This window comes from Leishmania donovani, chromosome 17 (genome assembly GCF_000227135.1).
Source record: "Leishmania donovani BPK282A1 complete genome, chromosome 17".
Taxonomy (NCBI): domain Eukaryota; phylum Euglenozoa; class Kinetoplastea; order Trypanosomatida; family Trypanosomatidae; genus Leishmania; species Leishmania donovani.
In genome coordinates, this window is record NC_018244.1 from 395,782 (window position 1) to 416,296 (window position 20,515).

General features: G+C 54.8%; 8 protein-coding genes across 8 annotated transcripts; 5 read left to right on the forward strand and 3 right to left on the reverse strand.

The window, feature by feature from the left end:
* Window positions 1–781: 781 nt before the first annotated feature.
* LDBPK_170940 (hypothetical protein, conserved) lies at window positions 782–2,326 on the reverse strand (the record flags this gene model as incomplete). Its single annotated transcript, XM_003859900.1, has 1 exon — window positions 782–2,326. The coding sequence occupies one exon, from the start codon at window positions 2,324–2,326 to the stop codon at window positions 782–784; it is 1,545 nt and encodes a 514-aa protein (XP_003859948.1).
* Window positions 2,327–3,087: 761 nt separating this feature from the next.
* Window positions 3,088–3,441, reverse strand: LDBPK_170950 (hypothetical protein, conserved; the record flags this gene model as incomplete). Its single annotated transcript, XM_003859901.1, has 1 exon — window positions 3,088–3,441. One exon carries the CDS (start codon window positions 3,439–3,441, stop codon window positions 3,088–3,090), a length of 354 nt encoding a protein of 117 aa, XP_003859949.1.
* A 965-nt stretch (window positions 3,442–4,406) lies between these two features.
* On the reverse strand, window positions 4,407–4,841 carry LDBPK_170960 (hypothetical protein, unknown function; the record flags this gene model as incomplete). Its single annotated transcript, XM_003859902.1, has 1 exon — window positions 4,407–4,841. One exon carries the CDS (start codon window positions 4,839–4,841, stop codon window positions 4,407–4,409), a length of 435 nt encoding a protein of 144 aa, XP_003859950.1.
* Window positions 4,842–6,445: 1,604 nt separating this feature from the next.
* Window positions 6,446–7,780, forward strand: LDBPK_170970 (hypothetical protein, conserved; the record flags this gene model as incomplete). Its single annotated transcript, XM_003859903.1, has 1 exon — window positions 6,446–7,780. The coding sequence occupies one exon, from the start codon at window positions 6,446–6,448 to the stop codon at window positions 7,778–7,780; it is 1,335 nt and encodes a 444-aa protein (XP_003859951.1).
* Window positions 7,781–10,385: 2,605 nt separating this feature from the next.
* LDBPK_170980 (hypothetical protein, conserved) lies at window positions 10,386–12,071 on the forward strand (the record flags this gene model as incomplete). The annotated part of the gene is made up of 1 exon (XM_003859904.1): window positions 10,386–12,071. One exon carries the CDS (start codon window positions 10,386–10,388, stop codon window positions 12,069–12,071), a length of 1,686 nt encoding a protein of 561 aa, XP_003859952.1.
* Window positions 12,072–13,636: 1,565 nt separating this feature from the next.
* Window positions 13,637–13,975, forward strand: LDBPK_170990 (hypothetical protein, conserved; the record flags this gene model as incomplete). Its single annotated transcript, XM_003859905.1, has 1 exon — window positions 13,637–13,975. One exon carries the CDS (start codon window positions 13,637–13,639, stop codon window positions 13,973–13,975), a length of 339 nt encoding a protein of 112 aa, XP_003859953.1.
* Window positions 13,976–15,753: 1,778 nt separating this feature from the next.
* Window positions 15,754–17,778, forward strand: LDBPK_171000 (hypothetical protein, conserved; the record flags this gene model as incomplete). Its single annotated transcript, XM_003859906.1, has 1 exon — window positions 15,754–17,778. One exon carries the CDS (start codon window positions 15,754–15,756, stop codon window positions 17,776–17,778), a length of 2,025 nt encoding a protein of 674 aa, XP_003859954.1.
* A 1,270-nt stretch (window positions 17,779–19,048) lies between these two features.
* On the forward strand, window positions 19,049–20,482 carry LDBPK_171010 (hypothetical protein, conserved; the record flags this gene model as incomplete). Its single annotated transcript, XM_003859907.1, has 1 exon — window positions 19,049–20,482. One exon carries the CDS (start codon window positions 19,049–19,051, stop codon window positions 20,480–20,482), a length of 1,434 nt encoding a protein of 477 aa, XP_003859955.1.
* Between the last annotated feature and the right edge of the window lie 33 nt (window positions 20,483–20,515).

Here is a 20,515-nt window from a genome sequence, read left to right on the forward strand (position 1 = left end):
AACGCATGCGCGTAGAGAGAAGGAGGGAGAGGAAGAGTTGCAGTGACGCGTGAGCGGCTCTCGTAGTATGCTACTGTCCTATATACTCTGAAGGCTGCTGAGTGTACGCAGAAGGAGCGAGAGAGGGCAAATCCTTGCAATCGAGGCAGAATCCTGAGTGTTGCTATCAGTTGCGACTACGCAAAAGCTCAGAAGGTGAGGTGGGGTGGGAAAAGGGTAAGAGAGAAGGTACGATATCAACACCGACCTTCACGCTAGACTCACCATGTTGCATGCGCTCTCGTGCGGTAATCTTTCTCCTCTACAACAATGTCTGCGTCCAGCACTTCTCTCTTTCATTTTTTTGTGGGTGGTAGTGGTTGTGGTTGCACGACTTTATCGGGTTAAACTCGTCATGTGAAAAACTGCCTTAGAAGGAAAACACACACACACACACATACAGAAAACAGCAACCACAACAAGAGCCACAGCCGAAAAAAGACGGCGATTAATAACGTGCCTTGTATTCCTTCCCTCCCTCTCCCCGCACCCATGCGGTAGCCCACAATGTGGAGATATACACAGCAGAAGGGGGAGAGGGGAGAAGGGTGGTGGAGAGGGGTCTTGATTTTCTCACACAGCACCGCGTGCCCCTTGCGGCACTCAGACAACTCGTAAAAACAGAAAACAACAACGCCCGCGCTGAAACACATACACCGTTGCACACACACACACACACACACAAACATGCAGAGGGAAGGAAACGAAAGGTGAGGGAGGTGCACTGGAGGAGAAACGCGGTCTACTTGGGTGCCTTGAGGTACTCTGACTCCAGCTGCCGTAAAAGCGAAGGGAACACAGCCTTCTCATCCGCATCGGGGAGACCACCGCTGAGCCACCGGACGACGCCTTCATGGTCTACCAGCATCACATGCGGCAGAAGATAGTTGCGCAAGCCCAGCGTAGCGTAGAACGGCTCCAGTAGCTGGCTGCCAACAAATGTGGAAGAGGCTATCAGGGCATTTTTGATCTCGTCTATGGATGGCTGCTCTCCAGATTCCGAAACTGTTGTTTGAGAAAGTGATTTGGCGAATCGGCTCACGTACAGACGCTGCACCCAGCGGTACTTGTAGACGTCAGCACTACGCAGCGAAATCACATCGATCGGCATCGACCGCGACGATGAAGCGGCACGAGCAACGCTGCCGTCTTTCCCTGTCGGGCCCGATCTGGAGACGCCGCTCGTTGCTGTGCCCGCCTCTTGGGCTGAGGGGAAGATATACGGCAGGAGTCCTGGGCAGGTCGTGGCGTAGGCAAGCCGGCGCCAATGTATGTCGGCCTGAGAGCCGAACTTCTGCCCCAGTTGGGAGAAAATGACTACAGCTGGCCGACGAAACATGGAGGGTGTCATCGTAGTGAACAACTCACTGGCCTTCGCGTTGTACGACTTACCGGCGCTGCCTCTCGCCTCTTGCACTGTCATAGATGGGAAATACGAGGCAAAAGGCCATGAGCTATGGCTGACAGACAGAAGTGTGGCCAGCTTCGATGTGGCAGCTGCGCTGAACGTGTTGGGAGAGCAAAACTGACGCATGTGTGCGCAACGAACGTGAGGAAACGTAGAGCTGATTTGAAACTGCAGGCCCTGCTGATTCAGCGCTACCGTCGAACCCCCCCGCTCCGCGAGATCGCCTTGCGCAGACGCTCCGACAGAAGGTGCAGGCTTGATCGACGAAGACGTCGAGGGCCTTTGTCGTGACGCGGTGCGCCGCTTGCGCGACAGAAACGGTGGGCCGCGCATCAGCTTGCTGTCTTGAATGATCTTGAGCTCGTTTGTGGCGTGCTCGTTGAAGTAGCGCAGCATTCGCTCCAGTTCATTGTCTACAGCGAAATCCATTCCGTATCGGAAGTACTTCAGCACCAGAAAAACATCGCGAGACAGAATCGGCTTGTCAAGATCCATCCCGACATCGCGAAAGATCAGCATCTTAGAGCGCTCTGCTTTGATTTTGGCCTCGATCCTTTTGCGTCGCTCCTCAGCTGCCGCATTGTAGGTCGGAAACGATGGCAGCCGCGAGTCCGACTCCATCTTGGATAGCTTCTGAAGAAACGGGTTAGAGGCACCCTCTTTCGCGTCGCATTGGCTCTCGAAATTCGCCTTACCGGACACATCGAACTTTGTGTTAACCTTCTTTCCAGCAAGATCGGTGGTGCTCGCGGAACCATCGCCCTGCTTTTCAGAGCCGTTACTCGAGGGGTTCGGCTCCTCGAAGAAATTGGTTTTACCGGGGCGGCGCGGCAACGCTGGAGGAGCCTCCTTCTCCTCTGCAAGAGCCCGCTTTCGCATATCTTTCTGTAGCTGCCGTAGCACTACAGAAGGGTCCTCATCTTCTATGCAACCTCCGCTGCTGCTGGTGCTCTGAGTACTCGCTTTCCGCAGCGTCAGCAAGATGGCTGTGGAGTAGCCCACTTCACTTCTCGAGTGAAACAGGGGCTGTAGACGCCGCTGCATCTGTGCGCTTTATAGAGTTTTCTGAAGCACGTGTGCGTGTGTGTGAAAGTTAATGAGAAGGGGGGAGAGGACGAAGCTGAGAAGGTAGCGTGGCTGCGACAGCAAACGGGGAAAGAGGCTGCCACGATGACAGGAGAGTTGGTGCCGAAACGTCTGCGGCTCACAGCTATTATCATCAACCCAACTTGCTCGAAAGAAGTGAGGGCTGAGCAGCTACTAAGCCGAGAAGTCCACCCACAGAAAAAAAAAGGCTGCATCACTAGGCGCTTACAAGAAAAAAAAGTACATTTCAATAGGTTTTGCATGAAACTTTGCTTGTTGTTGCGACATTTTACTTTTAAGCTTTTTCTTGTAGGCGCTTTACCGCGAGGACACAGGAATTTCTCCTGACATTGCGCTGTTTACCCGTTAGCTTCGTTTGACAAGCAAGAAGAGCAAGAATGAGCACGAGGATGAGAAGCTACCGAATGCTTTTCAGCAGCAAACGGCGTCTCGGGGTTCTGCAAGAAAAAAAAGCATATGATCTTTGCCGAGGAGCTGATGGCTATGGCGCGCACCAGAGGGGTCTATGCAAGCGAGCAGTCGATCTGAAGGCGCTACTTTTCGCTCTTTCTGCGAGCTTTATCAGCATGGAGTCGGCGAACATTCTTCACAGCTCCCATGATCTGCTTTCGGAGATGCTTGAGACCCTTCTCACGCTTATTTACTACGTGTGCAAACTGAATCGAAGCGATCTCCTGAGCAAGATTCTTCGGGGCATGCTTCTCTGGCTTCGCGAGCCCTAGCGACTCCTCTAGTTGCGCCTGCTCGCTATTGCGATTGAGGAACTTCTGGCGCTTGCGTTGACGGGTTCCGCGGAGGCCTTTGGGTGTTTTCTTGCCAGCATTGCCGGCCTGAGCGTGTGTGACGATGGCAACACTTTTGGCTCCGCGTCCGAAACCTCGACCCATGGCGCAAGAGGGGAAAACTACTAGATCTACTCTAAGTGATAGCACAAAAATAAATCATAAGGACGAGGTGAGTAACAGGATAGGCAGAACGAAGTCAAGATTCAAGCCGGAATCAGATGGATTTCAGCACCGTTGCGGCCTTTGGACCAGCTTTGCATGGCTGCTGCCAATGAGCTGCCACGAGTTCGCCCACCGGTACAGTTCTTCGCTTGGGGTAGAAGTCACGGGCAACACTGATGGCCAGAGCGTGCACTTTTGTCATCCTTCTATTACCATATCTTTTTTTTTTCTCAAGAGATATACACATAGATTTTTTTTTTCGCAACCCAAAGGAGGTAGACCGCATAAAAAGGAGAAGGTGACAAAAGAATATATATATATATATATATACTCACGTCAACGATAAAAAAAAAACGCTCAGCATGCAACGGTTACTTGCCACAGCCGTGAGCAGCTTCGTGAAGGTACTGCTTCGCCCATCCAGTACAGTTCATCCCGGTTCTTTTGCACCTAATGGCTGCCGGCGAAGTGGCCTACATAGGTTATCACATGGATTGAGTAGAAAGACCTAATGGTGCTCACCTTTGCACAATACACAAAGAACCATCACGCATGCATGCAGATGGGCAATAAGGGTGACGGAGACAGTCCTAAAAAAAGCAGGATAGGTAGCACTAACCTCATAATGTATGAAGAGTAGGTTTTCACAGAGGGACGAAAAAAAGAGGAAGAAAGATGAGGGGAGAACAGAGAGCACAAGAAAGCGTAAAAAGAGAAAGCAAAGTGAGACAGCTGCATGCCCAACCTCGATTGGGCGCAGGCAAGCACAAGCAATAAAACTACAACTCCAGCGCGTAAACGGTACCAACAATGAGTTCCAAAAGCTGAAGCAAAATGCACAATAAAGGAAGCAATGTAAAAAAAAAGTATGAATGAGTCTCTTTTCCGCGAGCGCACTCCGTCCGCTAGTAGACTTGACCATACCCTCGATTTGAATGCCCCTGATGCTGCTGGTGTATATACTGCGGGCCTGGCGTGTACTGTTGACCCTGCGGGTGCTGCTGCATATCGTTGTAGTTTTGCGTGTACGGAGCCTGCCGCACGCCGCCGTATCCCGGGTCGCTGCCCATCGGCATCTGATCTGCATCATTCCCCGACTCGTTTGCCTCCTGCTGGCGAAACGACCTGGAGCGTTTCGCATTGCCATTACTGTTTTGTAAGCTTGCCGATGCTCGCATGCTACCGCGAATCGAGTGGATGCTCTTCGGCCGAGCATACTTTGGGTTCGGGTTGTCGTAGTACTCGTGGGTGACCAGACGTTCCTTTTCCTTGTTGAAGAGCTTTTCGGTCTTGGTGGTAACACTCCCCCACCACATCGCGAACTTGGTACTGAACGACATCGCAAAGCAAGCTATTCTGTAGTGTGAAAGGTGAGCGATGCTATCTTCTGAGTAACGAGGAGAGAAACGAGAGGAGGACAGGACAAAAAAGTACGAGGAGAAGGTCGGAGAGCGGTTCTTCCATGAGGAGCGAAGGCAAACGGACATTTGTGGTGCGCACGAATAGTAGGGGCGACGTAGGGAGATCCTGTACGGTGTGACCCTGTTACTCACGGACCATCACTTTCAGTATTTCTTTCGATAAGGGGTGTACCTTGGGGCATTTATATTCTATTTGTTGCGGGAGCGCGACGACTGTGGGGAAACACTCCATAAAGTGGGGTTCGTAGATTGGGTAACCGCGCGTCGTGCACACAAGTTTAGAAGCTTTCAACATGCTTCAAAGTGTGCTCAAGAAAAAGAGCTCTGTAAGCTCATTCTTGTGGCCGGCAATACTACAATTATGAGGCTGCGGCTCGCGCATGAACTCCCTTTGCTTCGGTGAAAAGCAAGCGACAGCTCGGAAAGTCAAGAGATGCGTTTGCCGCACGAGCTCCGTGGAACAGTGTTTGTGCCTAAAAGCTGTGTCTTTGACAGAAGGTGGTTATCGGGGGAGGGGCAAGACCTGCTGGCGAGCGGTAATCAGAGATGGAGTTCGCAAGAGTAGCGAGGGGGCATCAAGGTTTGAAAAGAACAAAGTTATCAAATACACAGTTGGAGGGCATGATGGATTGCGTGGGTTGGGTGGGAAGAAGGCATATCGTCGCGTGGAATCGATTTCAGTTAGCACGGGTGCCGGTGTGACAAGGCTGTGATCACACTTGTGGTTGAGCCGGTTGGATCAAACTGGGGAGGGGGGCATCGAAAGAGAGGGGGAGGCAGAGACTGGCAGTTGATGCAGTGGTAGAAATGTTGCATGACTGCACTGTGGCTTTCTCGTTCCAACACCGAACATGACGGAGGTCAAGCACGCAACGAACACCTTTTACTTCGCCACGCTAGGAGTTGATACTTGCACTTTTCTGAAGATAAACAGTAATTTTAAGCAGGGGGGGGGGAGTAAATCAGCGTCTCTTGTCCAATTGCCATGCCAAGCGTATAGGTGTGAGCGTGGAGAAGGCTTGATTTTCCTTCTTCAGCTCACGCTTTCCGTCGAGTCAAAAAAGCATTTTCTGAAAGGTGGCCGATTTTTTTTTCCTTGCCTACGCTGGATCACTCGTCCTCAGTAGACCACCAGCGCATCATCAGAAGTCACTATGCGGAAAAGGGCACACTTAAAATACCAAACCCCAAGGAGGCTAGAGAACACTTTTTTTCAGCTTCGTGCCATCGCGACTGCGTTACCACAAATATGCTGCCTCTTCAGCTACTCCGTCTTCTGTTCTCGCCGCGTCTTTACTCCTTTTTCCTCACGGTCACCCTTACTATTGCACGTGAAAGAAAAGTCGCTCTTTTCGTTTGGTTTTAGGCTTCTGAGAATCTACTTTTTTTCTTTCAGTTGTTCGCAACTTCTATTTGCCACACACACACACACACACACACACACACACACGCACACTTCACAGCCACAACTGTTGCATTCGACTCTAGATATCAATACCGAGCGAGAAGAAACCGAAGCAGCCATGACCACCGCTGACGATGTTTGCGGCGCGTACACTCTTTCTCACTGCGACGGAAGGGTAGCGCCGACAAAGGCGATCCTGACCATTCACCGCTGTGGGGAAACACTTACAGCGCATGCCACTGTTGCAAATGACCTGCGCGGAACGGTCCAGTACGAAAACTGCCACATCGTCGGCTCTCTGCATTCCACGGGCAACGAGGCCAGTCCCGCTGAGGAGTCGGTGGAGCAGGCTCTGAGCAAGGGATTTGCTGACGGATTCAATGTGGTGGTTGAGATTAACCAGGTTCTTCTTAAGAACGCCAACAGTTCTTTTGTTTTCGCGCGCTTATCGAAGCTTTCGGATCTCAATGGTGAGCACGCTATCATCGCGATCAACGACCAGCCGCCGAATCAGGAGATGACGATGACCTTCACTCCCGACGGCAACGGTGGAAGCTTTGTCACTGCCAATATTGCGAATTCCCTGCGCGGCAACTGCCAGATCGATGCGGGTCTTCTGCGCGGTGACCTTGCAACAACACAGAGCGAAGCAGACGAGAGCTTGATGCAGGTGGAGAAGCTGATCAGCGAGGGATTTCATCAAGGGTTCCATGTTTGCACGAACGAGTCAGGGATTCTGCTGCAGTCTTCCGAGGCCAACATCCAGCTGTGCCGGATTGTTAGCCACAACGACCTTGAGGGTGAGTATATGCTGAAGTCGTTCAACGGTGCTGCTGTTCCCACACGCAACCAGCCGAGCATCGTTTTCAAGCCTGTCAACACAAACGAGGTAGAAATCTCCATTGTTGTGACTAATCGCATTCGCGGGACTGCTGCCCTGAATCAGAACGTATTGTCCTCTGAAGAGCCCCTCATGTCGACTCGCATGATGGGAACTGAGGAGGAGTCGCAGCTGGAGAACGCCTTCAACGTTGGTTTTCAGTACGGCCTCGAGACTATTTCCCACGGCAACGAGCTGACGCTGAAGAACCAGGATTGCAAATTTGTCTTGGTGAAAGCGGCGGCTCCAGCGGCCCAACACGGCGGCCCGACCTACAAAGGAACGTACTGCAACAAGTGCTTCAAAACCGAGGGTAACGGTCTACTATTCCGCATCGTCAACGAGCACGAGAAGAAGTGGGCGTTTTACAACGACACAGAAGATCTCCGGATCCGCGTGCGTGCCACGTTCGGCGCTCGCTCTAAGATTGAAGCTCTAGGCAACGCCAACATGTGCAAAGATGACGACGGCCGCTACGTCGTCGAGGTCACCGTGGATCCTCAGGCTACGGAGATGTTCATTCAAGGCGATGTGAACGGCTTCAGGGTGCTGTACGACGCTCAGCCCATTTAGAAGCTGATTCCATAGTGTTTTTTTTTTTTGCGTTGTGTTTGAGCTCAAAACCTATTCCTTTCTATTTTCCAGAGCGAAAGACAAAAAAACTGTGTGATATAGATTTGAATTATGTGGACCCATCTTTTGTGTGCGCCTAGAGCCATCCTAGTCGTCAGGGACAGACAATTCAAGTTCTGGTTTCTTTGCCTTTTTCCCCTCGCGCAGAGACTCTTTGGATTCTCGATGCTCATTCATCCGTGTATTTTGCTCTCATTTTGTTCACGAACTAAGTGGTCCGGGCAGGTGACATGTATCTCAAATTCATTGTCCCACTGATTCATGCTCTCTGTTTTTTTTTTTCTCAATATACACTTTGAGCATGTGCTCCCCATGTTTTGTTGGTAGAGTTTATGTACAAAGACGCTCTGTATATCGTGATGTTTGTTGGCACAGGTCACTTTGTTGAAGACGATCTCTGCCTCCAAAAAGCGTAAGAGTGAGACAGGTTAGGACATTGACTTTCAGCGAAGACAACTCACCCTGCCATGATATAGTGCTGAGAAGGAAATCTCTCCTGCAGAACCTTTTCTGCGAATGCCTATTTCATTCCAGTGACTTCGTGAAATTGACCCCCCAAAAATAACAACGCGAAAATGCTGTAGAGCGAGGTGTGCTAGCATGCTTCTTAGGCGTGCTTTCTTTGCCACATTATTTGACTGATGTGCATTGCCATCCTGAGCACATTATGTCGGTGTGCGAATCGAGATAGTGTATCGGAGCCGTAGGGCCGAGTTTCGCACTACTGTTTTATTACGCTCTTCGCTTTCTATTTGTCTTTGGTCACGCTTCCGGCTGAAGAATGGACAAAGCAGTACACGGTGCGCTTAAAGCAAGCAGTAGATGCCCCTTTTTGCACTTTCCGCCTCACTCGTTATGATAGCATTCTCCTCCTTTGACGCTGCGGGCTTAGCAAAATGGCTTAACTTGACATTTCAAAAGCGACGTTTTTTTTTAGTTGTTCCACCGAGGCAAGACATAGCCAAGGAAAACACCGCTTTGAAATTCACACACGAGAGAAAAAAAGGAGCGGCAAAATGCGCCTTTTTGCTGCTTAGTGTCCAGTTGCACATCGAGGGTGACATAAACAGTGAATCACCCCCAAAGCCATGCTGCTCGCCGAGCAAGTACCATTTTCACATCTCAGCCTTTATAGCACTCGCCCTAGAAACGCTTGGCCCGCACCTCTGTTTTGGAGGAGGCGGGGCACACAAAGGATGGGGCTTTCAAAAGGTCCTCTTTGTCACGGAAAGAATGCGAAGACCTCGCGGTATACGAAGGGATCATTTTTGGGGTGTCGTGGGAGCCGTACAGTTCCATCGGTAGGTAGTGCATGCGGAATGCGCAATCTCATACGACCATATTATTTCTCCTCTCAGATGTTCTCTGCACTTGCTAGCTCGTAACATGGCCGTTTTTTTTTTGGAGTATTGTATCCTTCCTCAGGATGCCGGCCGCTTCACTGTGGTATCAAGGTCTAGTGCCCACTCTTTGTGGGGAAGCCAAGAGCCTGTAGCCTGTCCTCATGTACGGTTGCGGACTCTTGGTGTCAGCAGACAGGTCGGGACTGGCACTGTGCCAGAGGCGCGGCCATGACCACGTTTTCACAGTCTCACTACAAATGGTGTCGACGATTTGACAAATGCTGGAAGAAGCTATCCATAACGAGCAGCCCATCAGTGCATGCTTGCAAAACATGTAGCACCTCCTGCATCCTACCGGGTCTGCTGATGAGGCACATGCCGGAAGCTTGAGGAAAGTACCCCGAATCAAAATCGTCGAGCCCTCCGGACCTCCATGCGGAAAGTCTCCACACCACATTATGGAATGCCAAGGCTTGAAGCAATTGATGATGAAACACAGCACACACGCAGGGTGGGCAGAGGATCTCAGAAGGCCCTTGTGTGAAGCTGGTCAGCTTCCTCCCTGAGTGCATCCGTTACGCACCTGAACCAACCCATGTTATCCGCACGACAGATGCCACTGCTTCCGCCTTTGAGCATTACCCTGGATACGGCCCGCTTTGGATTAAGGAAAGGAGTCTACCGATGTCTATGCCACTGATTGCGCAGAACGCATGCAAAAAAGGGACGAGGAAGAACACGAGCCCGTCGGGCGCATGACCCGGTTCAACGGCAGAAAGGCTAGCTCAAGACGGACAGGGTTTGGTTGCAGTGCAACGGAGGCAGATGAGCCGCGGTTGTGGATGCGCATACTTGTTGACCTGGTCGTAGTAGAATGATACGTTGAAAGAGGACAAAGATAAACTATATGTATGCTTCTGATGGTCTCTCAATGTCTCTGCTCCACCAAACATAATCGATGTTCTTTGATTCCTCTAATTTTCTGCCACTGTCGTCACGGCGGTGTGTGTGTGTGAAAGCTACGAAGACAAGTTCTGTGAACAGCTGAGCTGTTCTTTTTGTGTCTCTTATCGTAAGAGGACTGCTTCGCTGCGAAAACCCTTCCACAGCCAGAACAACGTGCTCTCTCTATCTTGTTCTGCTGGATTCTTCTCTGCTCTCATCGGCGTCCGTTAAGGATTCGCGCGGGGTCAGCTTGATCAATGGCAGCACCGTCTAGCGAGAACAATGCTGGCGCTTCGCTGTCATGCACTGACAGCGCAGTTGAAGCGTTTGTTGCAGATGCCACCGATATTCGCGATCTTCTTTACAAGTACCGTGCTGACGCAGAACTCTTGAGGCATGAGCTGAGCAGCTTTGTACATCGTGAGATTGATGAGCAGGCGCAATTCTCGCACTTGCGTGCCTCTGTTAACCAAACCGAACTGGCCTCCCTGCATGACCCCAGATTTATCGAGTATCTAGCGCGACGTGAAGCGGAAGAGAAGCGTGTGGCTCCGTCTGCTTTCTCAGCTGGTGACGCGACGATCAGTGACCAAACTGATGGTGTAGGAGCGGCGAACGCCAGTGCTGACTTCCAGTGGTGGGCGCAACGTATGAAAGAAGAGGGCTCACCATGGCTTCGCTGCTGGACACCCGATGCAGCGCTGCCCCTGGCAGCGTTCAGACGCCTGTCGGACGTGTGGAAGGGATGGAAGCATACAAGTGCTGCATATGATACCGAATTTGATAGAATGCTCGAGGAGGTGTATGCAAGCACACCGCCGTCTTCTTGTAGCGCCGACATGAGGTACTGCTGCTTTGGGAACGGCGCTCTTTGCATTCTTCCCATCAAAGATGACGTGGCGATAATGGATGGCCTTGAAAAGAGGGTATCACTGATGGCGGGAGCCTCTTCGGAACCCTTTTCCAGATCGCCTTCTTCGCTGAGCACGGACAACGCAGGCTACGCAGTGGCCTCTGTGCTCGATAGCTATTTTGCTGAGCTGACCAGCGCTGTTGCCATGACGCGCGACGAACTTCACGAGAAGGTCTCCACACTGATGCAGAAAAAGAAGCTGGCCAATGCAGATAGTCACGCCACAGTAGCAGACAGTTTTCGACTCACTGGTGATGCCTGGGACACGTTGAGTTTTGCTCACCCGGATAGACTGAAGCACGCTGTTATGGTACGCGGCTTCTTCTTTAAAGGTAGGCTTTCCTTGGTGGAGCAGCTCGGCGCAGAAGTAGATGTCGTACCACTCTTCTTTGCACATGAGAAACGCTCTAGCATGTTGGAAGAGCGTGGACAGCGCGTTCAGCGCCTTTTCTCGCAGACCCTGTCTACTCTCTACAGGGAGCTTGAACGAGCCTGCAACGGCGCCACGATGCTAGGTGAAACAGCCCTTCCGCCAAACGCAGCACTCACTGTTACTGTGAAGGTGCCCTCCTCTGAGCGCGACGTGGTCAAGGGTGTGCTGCTAGACGTGCACCCAGTGAGCCCTCAGTTGCCGTTTGACGGTCACGTCACCTGGATGGACGTGTGCGCCGTCGGGCGGCAGCGTGCCTGTGCCCCGCCAGGGACTCAGGGGCCACTTGGCGCTGCCGCCGTCTCACGCGGCAGCAGCGACGAAGAGTGCAGTGTTCTCTTCCGCCTCACCCGTCTACCTGTGGCGTCACTGCAGCCGTACGATGCCGTAAGCCGTCGCGTCTTTCCACTGCTTAATAGACAGCTCACTGCAGACCAGCGGCGCAAACACGAAAGGACAGACGAGGATGTAGAAGTGCCAACGGGAGGTGTGGCTAGCGTCTCGTACTCAGTTCCTTCGATGACTGTACCCATCTGTGTTGGCGCTGTAGCGTGTGTAGCTGCGGCACTAAGCGTGGCCTGCTGGGTTCGTCGATCTTAGCTTTTTTTTTTGAACTTCTTTTTTAGGATTTTGCGTCTCGAAAAGCTGTGCTGAGGCACTCGTGGCCTGTTCCAGCTTTTGGCGCCTCCGATCCCGCTTCTTTATCTTTGTTTGGCCCTGTTGTTGCTCTCCTGGGCAACCTTCTTCAGTATGCCCCGCCGCACAGACCCGCGTGCTTCTCCTCCTCTCGTATCGGCGTGTCGGTGTGGTCCCGTTGAGCAAAAGGTCGAACTTCTCCAGCACAAACTTTTTTTTCGTGCTTTCTGCCCTTTCCCCCTCCTCCTCTTCTTCCCCCCGCTTCCGTCACGTGCCACACCGATGTACCGGCATGTGCTTGAACTTAGACGGGCTTGGCTTTCTTCAGAACAATCCTCTTTTTTTTCGTTTTGGTTCGATTGCCTTTGCCGTCTAAATGCTCACGATGCACACACACACACACACACACACAGACACTTACACATAGGCACATGCGAACATGGTAACGAGGGAACAGAAGCCGCGTACCCCGTCCCCACGCTCATCGGCGCTGCTTGCATCTTTTTCTCGAGTACTTTTGCATGTTGCCTTCTACTTTTTCCTTCTTGAACCTTTCCACGAATCCGTGACGCTGACTTTTGCCCCCGCTTCCCCCTTCTTCCTCTTTCTCCTTGATGACAGGGGATATCAAGGCGCGGTATCTCAGGGCCCAGCGCCCCCGCTCTGTGGGGGGGGGAAGACAGGCGGCCCCGCCCCCGCCCTATCCCCAGCCAAATGCCGAGCCGCTCCTCTGGTGGCCACAGGGTCGAGCGCCGACGGCGTGGAAGTCAGAGCGACACATGGCTACTCGTGTCGGCGGTCAGGTCGTGGATGGCGTGGCGTCGGAGCGACCAGCGACCGCGAGCACGCTTGTGCCGCCGACATGACAAGCCGAGTGCCGGCGTGGCTCGAAGGCATCTGTCACCCGACCCTCGCTGCCCACTGGTGGAGGGAGCCTGCGCCACCGCGAGGGGGGTGCACCGGGGGCGGTGGCCGGCATGACGGGAGCGGCTGTGAGGCTGCCTGCGGAGTGGGGTGTGGGTGGAGTCCGCTGCCGAGGCCGTGCTCTCAGATGGCTGAGCCGGCGCACTGCTGCACCGGCGTGCGCCCAGGGCTGCGCCGCGCCACGCGACGGGTGGCCTGTGGCAGGGATGGATAAAGTGAAGCTAAACTCATGTTGTCTGGCAGAGGAGTGGGCCACGTTGACGAAGAGGATCTCCATCTCGCACTTTTTACCTCTCTCTCTCTCTGTCTGCCTAACGAGCGTCACACACGTACACACATACACCCACTCGCGACGACTGCCAGCAGTGCCACAAGCCACTTGAAGCTCTTTCACCAAAAAATCGCCGCAGCAAGAGAAAACAACACCAGCAAGCACACAAAGCACCCCGCATAGCGCGCAGCAGTGCCCCCCCCGCTTGAAGTGGCAACGAAGGAGACACCGAACAACACCATCGGCCGTTCTGCCTCGCGACAGAGAACGCTTTGCGCGTTCAGCCCTCCCTCCCTATTTGCTCTTTTCCGCCTTTTCTTTTCGCCACCGGAAAATGGAGATGAAAAACTTGCTTGGCAAGCACAAGGTTGTGCTCGTCAACGGCAGGCCTGCACCGGCGGGTGTGACGGTGGAGTTCAAGGCCGGCGAGAACAGCGGATCCGTCCACATGCACGCGAGAGTGGCGAACATCATGAACGGCCAGTTGAGGCTCGAAAACCGCAAGCTCTCTGGTGCTCTCGTGTCAACGATGATGTTGGGCAGCGACGACCTGATGAATATCGAGAACGCCCTCAGTCAGGGATTCATGGAGGGCATGACATACACGGTGAAGGACGGCGGCAAGTTGACGCTGCAGTCTAAAACACACATCATCAAGCTCGTTCCTGCGTAGATGCGCGCCCCCTGTCTTATTATTATTATTATTATTATTATTTTTTACGCCTCTCGTTCTCTCCCCTCTTTTCTACACTGCCCATGGACGAGGTTCGCATCGCACTCTTGCATTCTGATGCGTGCATGCACCACACACACATGCGCGCACACACACCCAAAGCAAAAGGCACGCACATGGCCATTATCGACAGATGGGAGGGAGTGGGGTGGTGGTGGTGGTGAATGGGGTGTTTTGTGTCACTTCGTACGGTCGACGGAGTCGATTTGTTCGCCCCTCCCCCTCTCCACCTCTCTTTCGTTTGCGTTACTTTGACTGTGCCTATTCGCTCTTCTTTGTTTGGTTTTGCCTCATCCCTGTTTTCAGTATATCTGTGAACCATATGGAATAGGAAGGGGGAGAGGGAGGAGAGGGCTTAGGGGGGCTGATGAGACGGGAGGTCGTGTAGGAACAGGGGGAAGGGAGAGAGGAGCCGTGGGGATGGTTGGAATATTAAGTAGACGATATTACCATCATCTCCCTGGCTTTTACACACACAAACCTCCTCCTCCTCCGCCCCTCTCCTGCCTATTCTGTCCTTCAGTCATTCGCCTACACCGCGTCATGGGGGCAGCCTGCTTCCGCCGCCTTCTCGCTTTCTTTCCTTTTCATCACCCCCTTCCTCTCACGCTGGATTGCTTGGTCTGTAGACGTGCTACGAAGACTGGGGACGAAGGAGAGGAAGGGGGTGGCGGTGTTTGTGGTGGATGTGCGTGCAACGGCGGGGTTGCTCGAGTGGGAGGGCAACATGAGGCGTGCCGAGGCCACTGTGCGCTCTGTTCATCTCTTTGTGCTGTGCCTCTGTTCCATTGGTCTTCGCGAGCTCTCTCTCTCTCTTTCCATCAAGACGTTGCTCTCCCTCCATCATCCGCATGTCTTTTCTGTCCTTTTCCTTTTGGGTTCCATCCACTGGAACGACCCGCTGATTTCTCTCCTCCTCCGTATCTTATGCACCTTATATACATATGCGTGCATATACACATATATTATATGTATATATATATATATATGCCCTTCACCTACCGTATTACTCCTGTGGTTTTGCGTGTGTCCTCTTCGGAGCTCTCTGTCTGTCCTCTACTCTCCGCCTTTCCTTCTTCTCTTGCCGCTGCACATCTCTTCATCTGTCTTTCTCCCTTGTGGAGGGTAGTTCGATGATGAGGCGCATGCTCCGCCAAGACGATTTGGAGTTGACGACGAACAGCATCGATTACGGAATTTCGCCAGCAAAACCGCAGGCAACAAAATTAAAACAAAGCACTCTCGGTTGGTGCGTCTGTTCACGTGCATGTGGCTGTGTGCCACTAGGAGAATCAAGCACGTGCACTTCCGCGAAGAAGACGGATCCATTGAAGCTCCTCATTTCGCCGTGATGGCATGAGCGCTTCTTTGCAGAAGCGCAGTTTCAAAGAGCGGAAATATCTGTGTGTGTGTGTGACGATTCTGCCCCCCCCATTTCATTTCTCTTGCTGCCATCCCCCTTTCTTCCTTTCTCGCATACTATGCACGTGCCCTCTGTCATGTGTATCGCACGATCGCGTTTGCCTTTGCAACTGAGTAACAGCAGCACCGACCTGCCCGCTTACACCGGCCCATTCATACACAAATCCATCAAGGGATTCAGGCAAGTGCACAGGTGTGGTCTCTTGGTGGCGGTATTACAACCATAGCAGCAGCAGAGAAAGAAACTCTTCCTCGACCTCTTTTACTCATCCACACACGCGCACACCATTACTGGAATGCTGAATGCCGCCCTGCGTACCAAGCGCAATGGCGCCGCACCGCCGGCCCCGGCTCCGGCGGAGAGCGAGTTCCACCAGATGCGCATGCAGGAGCAACTGCGCAACCACGCCATAAAGGACTTCGACGCCACCGAGCAGCAAGTATCGCCGTCCTACTTCGTCGCTTCCCTGCAAGAGCTGTGCGCGCAGCGTTTGGCGGACAGCTTTGCTGAGTGTGCGGAGGTGGATGCGCTGCGGGAGGAGCAGCCAGATCTCTACGCCATGGTGTTGGAGCGGCTGCCGACGCAGCCAGACACAATGCTGCCGCTGCGCATCACTGTCCCTCGGATTATTGATGAGAAGTACTGGCAGCGCTGCTGCAAGGCTCGATGGCCGCTGGGGCAGCTGTCCCGCATGGCGAAGGGACAGAGGCTGCTTGAGAAGGAGTACGGGTGGAAGCGCTTGTTCCTTGAGCAGGTCCTTAGCGACTTTCTCATGGCTCTTGGCAGCGGCAGCAATGCGGGGGACGGCAACGGCAGTCTGCTGCCTCCCGGTGTCATGACGGTGGTAACCGGCGAGGCCCTTGCTGTCTCGCAGAAGGGCATTACGTCGCTGGCGTCTGCTGCCGCAACGTGCACTCCCCGAGACGCCGACACCAGTCTCTTCGACTTGAGCCTTGACGACGAGGCCATCGCTGCGCTGCGTGAGCTGTGCGCCATCTGCCGCGACTACGTCCACACAGTCGATTTGCCCTGCCAACTGGTGCACTTCCGCCCCTATGAGCATCTCTTTGCACACGTGCCTGGCATCCTTTCCTTTCGTCTCACCTTCGGGGTGGCGAACCGCGGCGTTCGTGTCAGTGTGACGGACATGATCGGCTTTCGCGACGAGGACGCGCAACTGATACAACAACTGCTACGGCACTACGCCGCTCTAGAGTCCCTGCGGCTGCCGCTGAACCGGCTGGAAAACCGTCATGTGCAGATGATCGCAGCAGGTTTAGCAAGCTCGACCACGCTGCGCGTCCTCGACTTCTCGCAGAACTCGCTGACAGACGCCGCCGTTGTGGAGGCGGTATCGCTGCTGCTCTGCCGGCCCGACTTCCCGCTGGAGGAGCTGTACCTCGCTGACAACCAACTGGCGGACAAGGCGGCGGCCGCCTTGGCCGAGGCCCTGCGGTTCAATAAGACACTACACGTCCTGCACCTGCAGCAGAATTGCATTGGCGATGCCGCCGGTGGGGCTCTGCTGGTGCGCTCGCTGGCGGTGCACCCAACGCTAGCGGACGTGAACCTCGGCAGCAACCGTTTCGGGACGAGCACCGCGGAGGCGCTGTCGGAGGTGCTCCCTCAACTCACACAGCTGCGCATGCTTTGCCTCTCTGGCAACTCGCAGCTTGCTGGTGAAGAGGTGTCCTCGCTCCCCTTCCCCTCTGAAGGCGCCGCCGCAGCGGCGCCTGTGGCCCCGACCGGCTCCACCACCTCTATCCCTTCGGTGTACTCCACCAGCCTCTTGGCGGTGTCTGCCAAAGACAGTGATGCCGAGGCCGCAGAGATCGGTACTGCAGACAGCCAAAAGGCGGACGAAGAAGGGGATGAGGATGAGGCGGACGCATCCCTCACCCATGCGGAGACAGCGGAGGGAGAGTCCTACAGATTCACCACCACGGCGCGGCCTTCTGTGGCGACGGTGGCCGGCGAGGATGTGTCAACGCTGCAGCACAGAGGCCCTCGTGCGTCGAGGAAACAGAAGGACACGTCCCAGCTTCTGCCCACTGCCGCGCCACCGCCGCCGCTGGCGCAGACGGCTGGTGGCAGGCTCATTGCCGCCGCTGTCAAAGCCAACGCATCTCTCGTGGAGCTGGACGTGCGCTTCTGCGGCTTGACACCGGCGGAGGAGCAAGAGATCATGCGCGCGGTTCAGGAGCGCGTGTACCAGCATCAGATGGACACGTCGGTGACCTTGAGAGAGGCGGAGCGGCGGCGTGCGCTGCAGCGCCGCGCAAAGGAACGGGTTGCGCGCATGACAGGACGAAGTGCCTAAGATGGTGGTGCGGAGCACAGCGTAGGGAAGGAGCGAGAGCGGCGTGCCGATACACACCAGGGTGCACCATAGCATTGCACGCTTGCAGCGGTGGAGGTGGGGGAGCAGCGTGCCGTGTGGTGACCCTTGTGCGCACACTCTCTCCTCTGCCCTCAGTCTCTCGGCTCGCCTTTTTATGTAAATTTCCTGTGTTTCCGTCTGTCTTGTTCTTTACCCTTCTCACCTGCGATGTATCCTCCCCTTCCCTCCTTCCCTACTTCGACCTGTGACCTCTTCGCTTGTCTCAGTGTCTTCTCGGTATCGTTCGGCTCGCTTCGCAGAGCTCAAGGCGTTTTCGAGTGAGACGTGCGTCTCTGTGAATGAGGCACACGGAATGGATGGCATTTTCGCTCCCCGCCGTCCTGTGTGGAAAAGACGCGCACAGGCTCCTCAGTAGTGATGCGGCATCGGCCGTCAACCCCATTGACAGCGGGTAGGGATGCGAGGCTTTCAAGACGCAGGATGAGCCCTCTCCAACTCTGCAGGTCCCATTGGCGCTCCTCCCTTCTCTCCTCAGCGGCGCACACTCCCACGCGCATGGTTATGCTGCTCTCACGAGAAAGCGCTTTCTCTGTTCCTGCTGTGACATCACCCCTCGCCTCCGTCTCTTCCTGCTCTTCCACTTCCTCGTCCTTCCACCACACTACTGGCATCACACGCAAGTATGCGCCCCGGTAAGTCTTCTTCTCCCCCTATTTTTCAGCCAGCGCCGCACTGCTACACCTCTGTCACACACGTGCTTCTCGCTCTGTTCCAGACCCCCATACCCTCACCCCCCTAGGTCTACCGACTGTGGTTGCTGCTGCTGCTGTGGTGATAGCCCTCGCTGTGGCGGCTACGCGTGGAAGAGGTCTTTGCCTTGCTCAGCGCGCTGCTTTGCGAGGTGCCTCTTACGGGCCTTTGCGTGCGCGTCTTTCGCTCTCTCTTTCTCAGCACGTGTGCGCGTAGGCAAGGCTACGCGATCGAACTGAGACGGGGAGAAAGAGAGGGAGGGGGAGGACGTCCACCACGCGGCACCTCAGGGAGAACGCGAGGCGGGGGGGTGAGAGAGGGCGCGAGAACGAACAGAAGGCGTGGAAGGAAGCCGACGCCTGCCGCTGCGTAGCGGTCGTTCGTGTGCGAGTCGCATTCGCGAGAAAGAGTGACATCTGCGCGCAGTGAGGGAGTGGCCAAGGGTAGTCGGAGGGCAAGAAAACGTTGGAGGCGCAAGAGGGCAAGCTGAGGCGAAGCAATGAAGTTGACACTACGCGGCGGCATTGCCCTGGCGGGCGCCATGCTCTTAGCGATCGCCGGCTTCTCCTTGTTTGAGACGTGTGTGATATTGGTCTTGTACCTGGCGAAGTATGTCTTTGGCGATGGTGCGCTGATGCCGTTGTACCGCCTCAGCAACATGCACCACGACTTCATGCAGCGTACGTACCTGTGCTGGGTGGGTGGCTTGGTGGAGAACGTGCTGGGCACCAGCATCGCCTACACAGTCGTTGATGGCGATGGCCAGGAGCACCTGGAGCAGCACTACATGACGTCTGTGCGGAATGAGGAGGGCGCAGTGGAGCGGTACCTCGACTTGGACAAGGTTCTTCGGCCGCCGTCGCAGCCCGGCAAGGCCAAGATCATCATCATGAACCACCACTGCCGCGTCGATTGGATCTACACGTTCATGTACTTTGCCCGCACCCGCGGCATTATCAGCCACATCCGCTACGTCCTGAAGGAGGATTTGAAGCACCTCCCGGTGCTGGGCTGGTCGATGGAGCTCTTTCGCTACCTCTTCCTGTCGCGCCACTGGGAGGCCGACAAGATGTACATGAGGCGTATGGTCGACTTCTACAAGGCCACCGGTGACACCCCGGTCATTCTCATCTACCCGGAAGGCACCGACCTCTCGCCCAGCAACATCCAGCGGTCGCAGGAGTACGCCGCCAAGGTGGGGCTGCCGAAGTTCCGCCATGTTCTGAATCCGCGGACCACCGGCATCGTGGCGCTCATGGACATGCTGGGCGGTGCCGACAGGGTGGAGGAGGTTGTGCACCTTACTATCGCCTACACGTACCACGCCCCAGGGGAGCGCCCGAACGAGCTGTCGCTCGCCAACGGCCACCACCCGAAGAAGGTGCACCTGCTGATCCAAAGCTACCGTGTCGCAGGAACGGCGGCCGCGGCAGCGCAGAAGAACCCGAAACACGTTTGCCCTACTGAGGAGGCCGCCCTCACCGCGTGGATCCATGAGTGTTTCGCGGAGAAGGAGCTGTTGCTGTCGCGGTTCCTCATGACGAACCCAATCGGCTTCGACGCCGCCGATGTGCGGGCGGTGCTCGGCGAAGGCGTCGGCATAGCCAGCTACGACGACGACGAGGAGCGCCTGCGCCACCCCAACCGACCGTGGTGGAGACGGTACTACCAGCAGGTCGGCTTTTTCGGCGCCGTCATCGCGCCTGTGTACTGGATCGCCTCGCCGATCTACTATGTCTTCTTCACGCGCTGGTGGCTGTCGACGTTGTGGGTGTTAGCCGTGCTTGTGGTCTTCATGAAGGGCGTCAAGGCGATCGGCGGGATTCAGCAGTCGCTCTACCTGAAGGTGGTGACGCCGGAGGCCACGCTGATGCAGCGGCTGCGTCGCATGCTGAAAGGCCGACAGATGAGGAAGGACAAGAAGAGCGACTGAGTGCAAGCTCCTCCTTCCCGGCTTCCCCAGCGC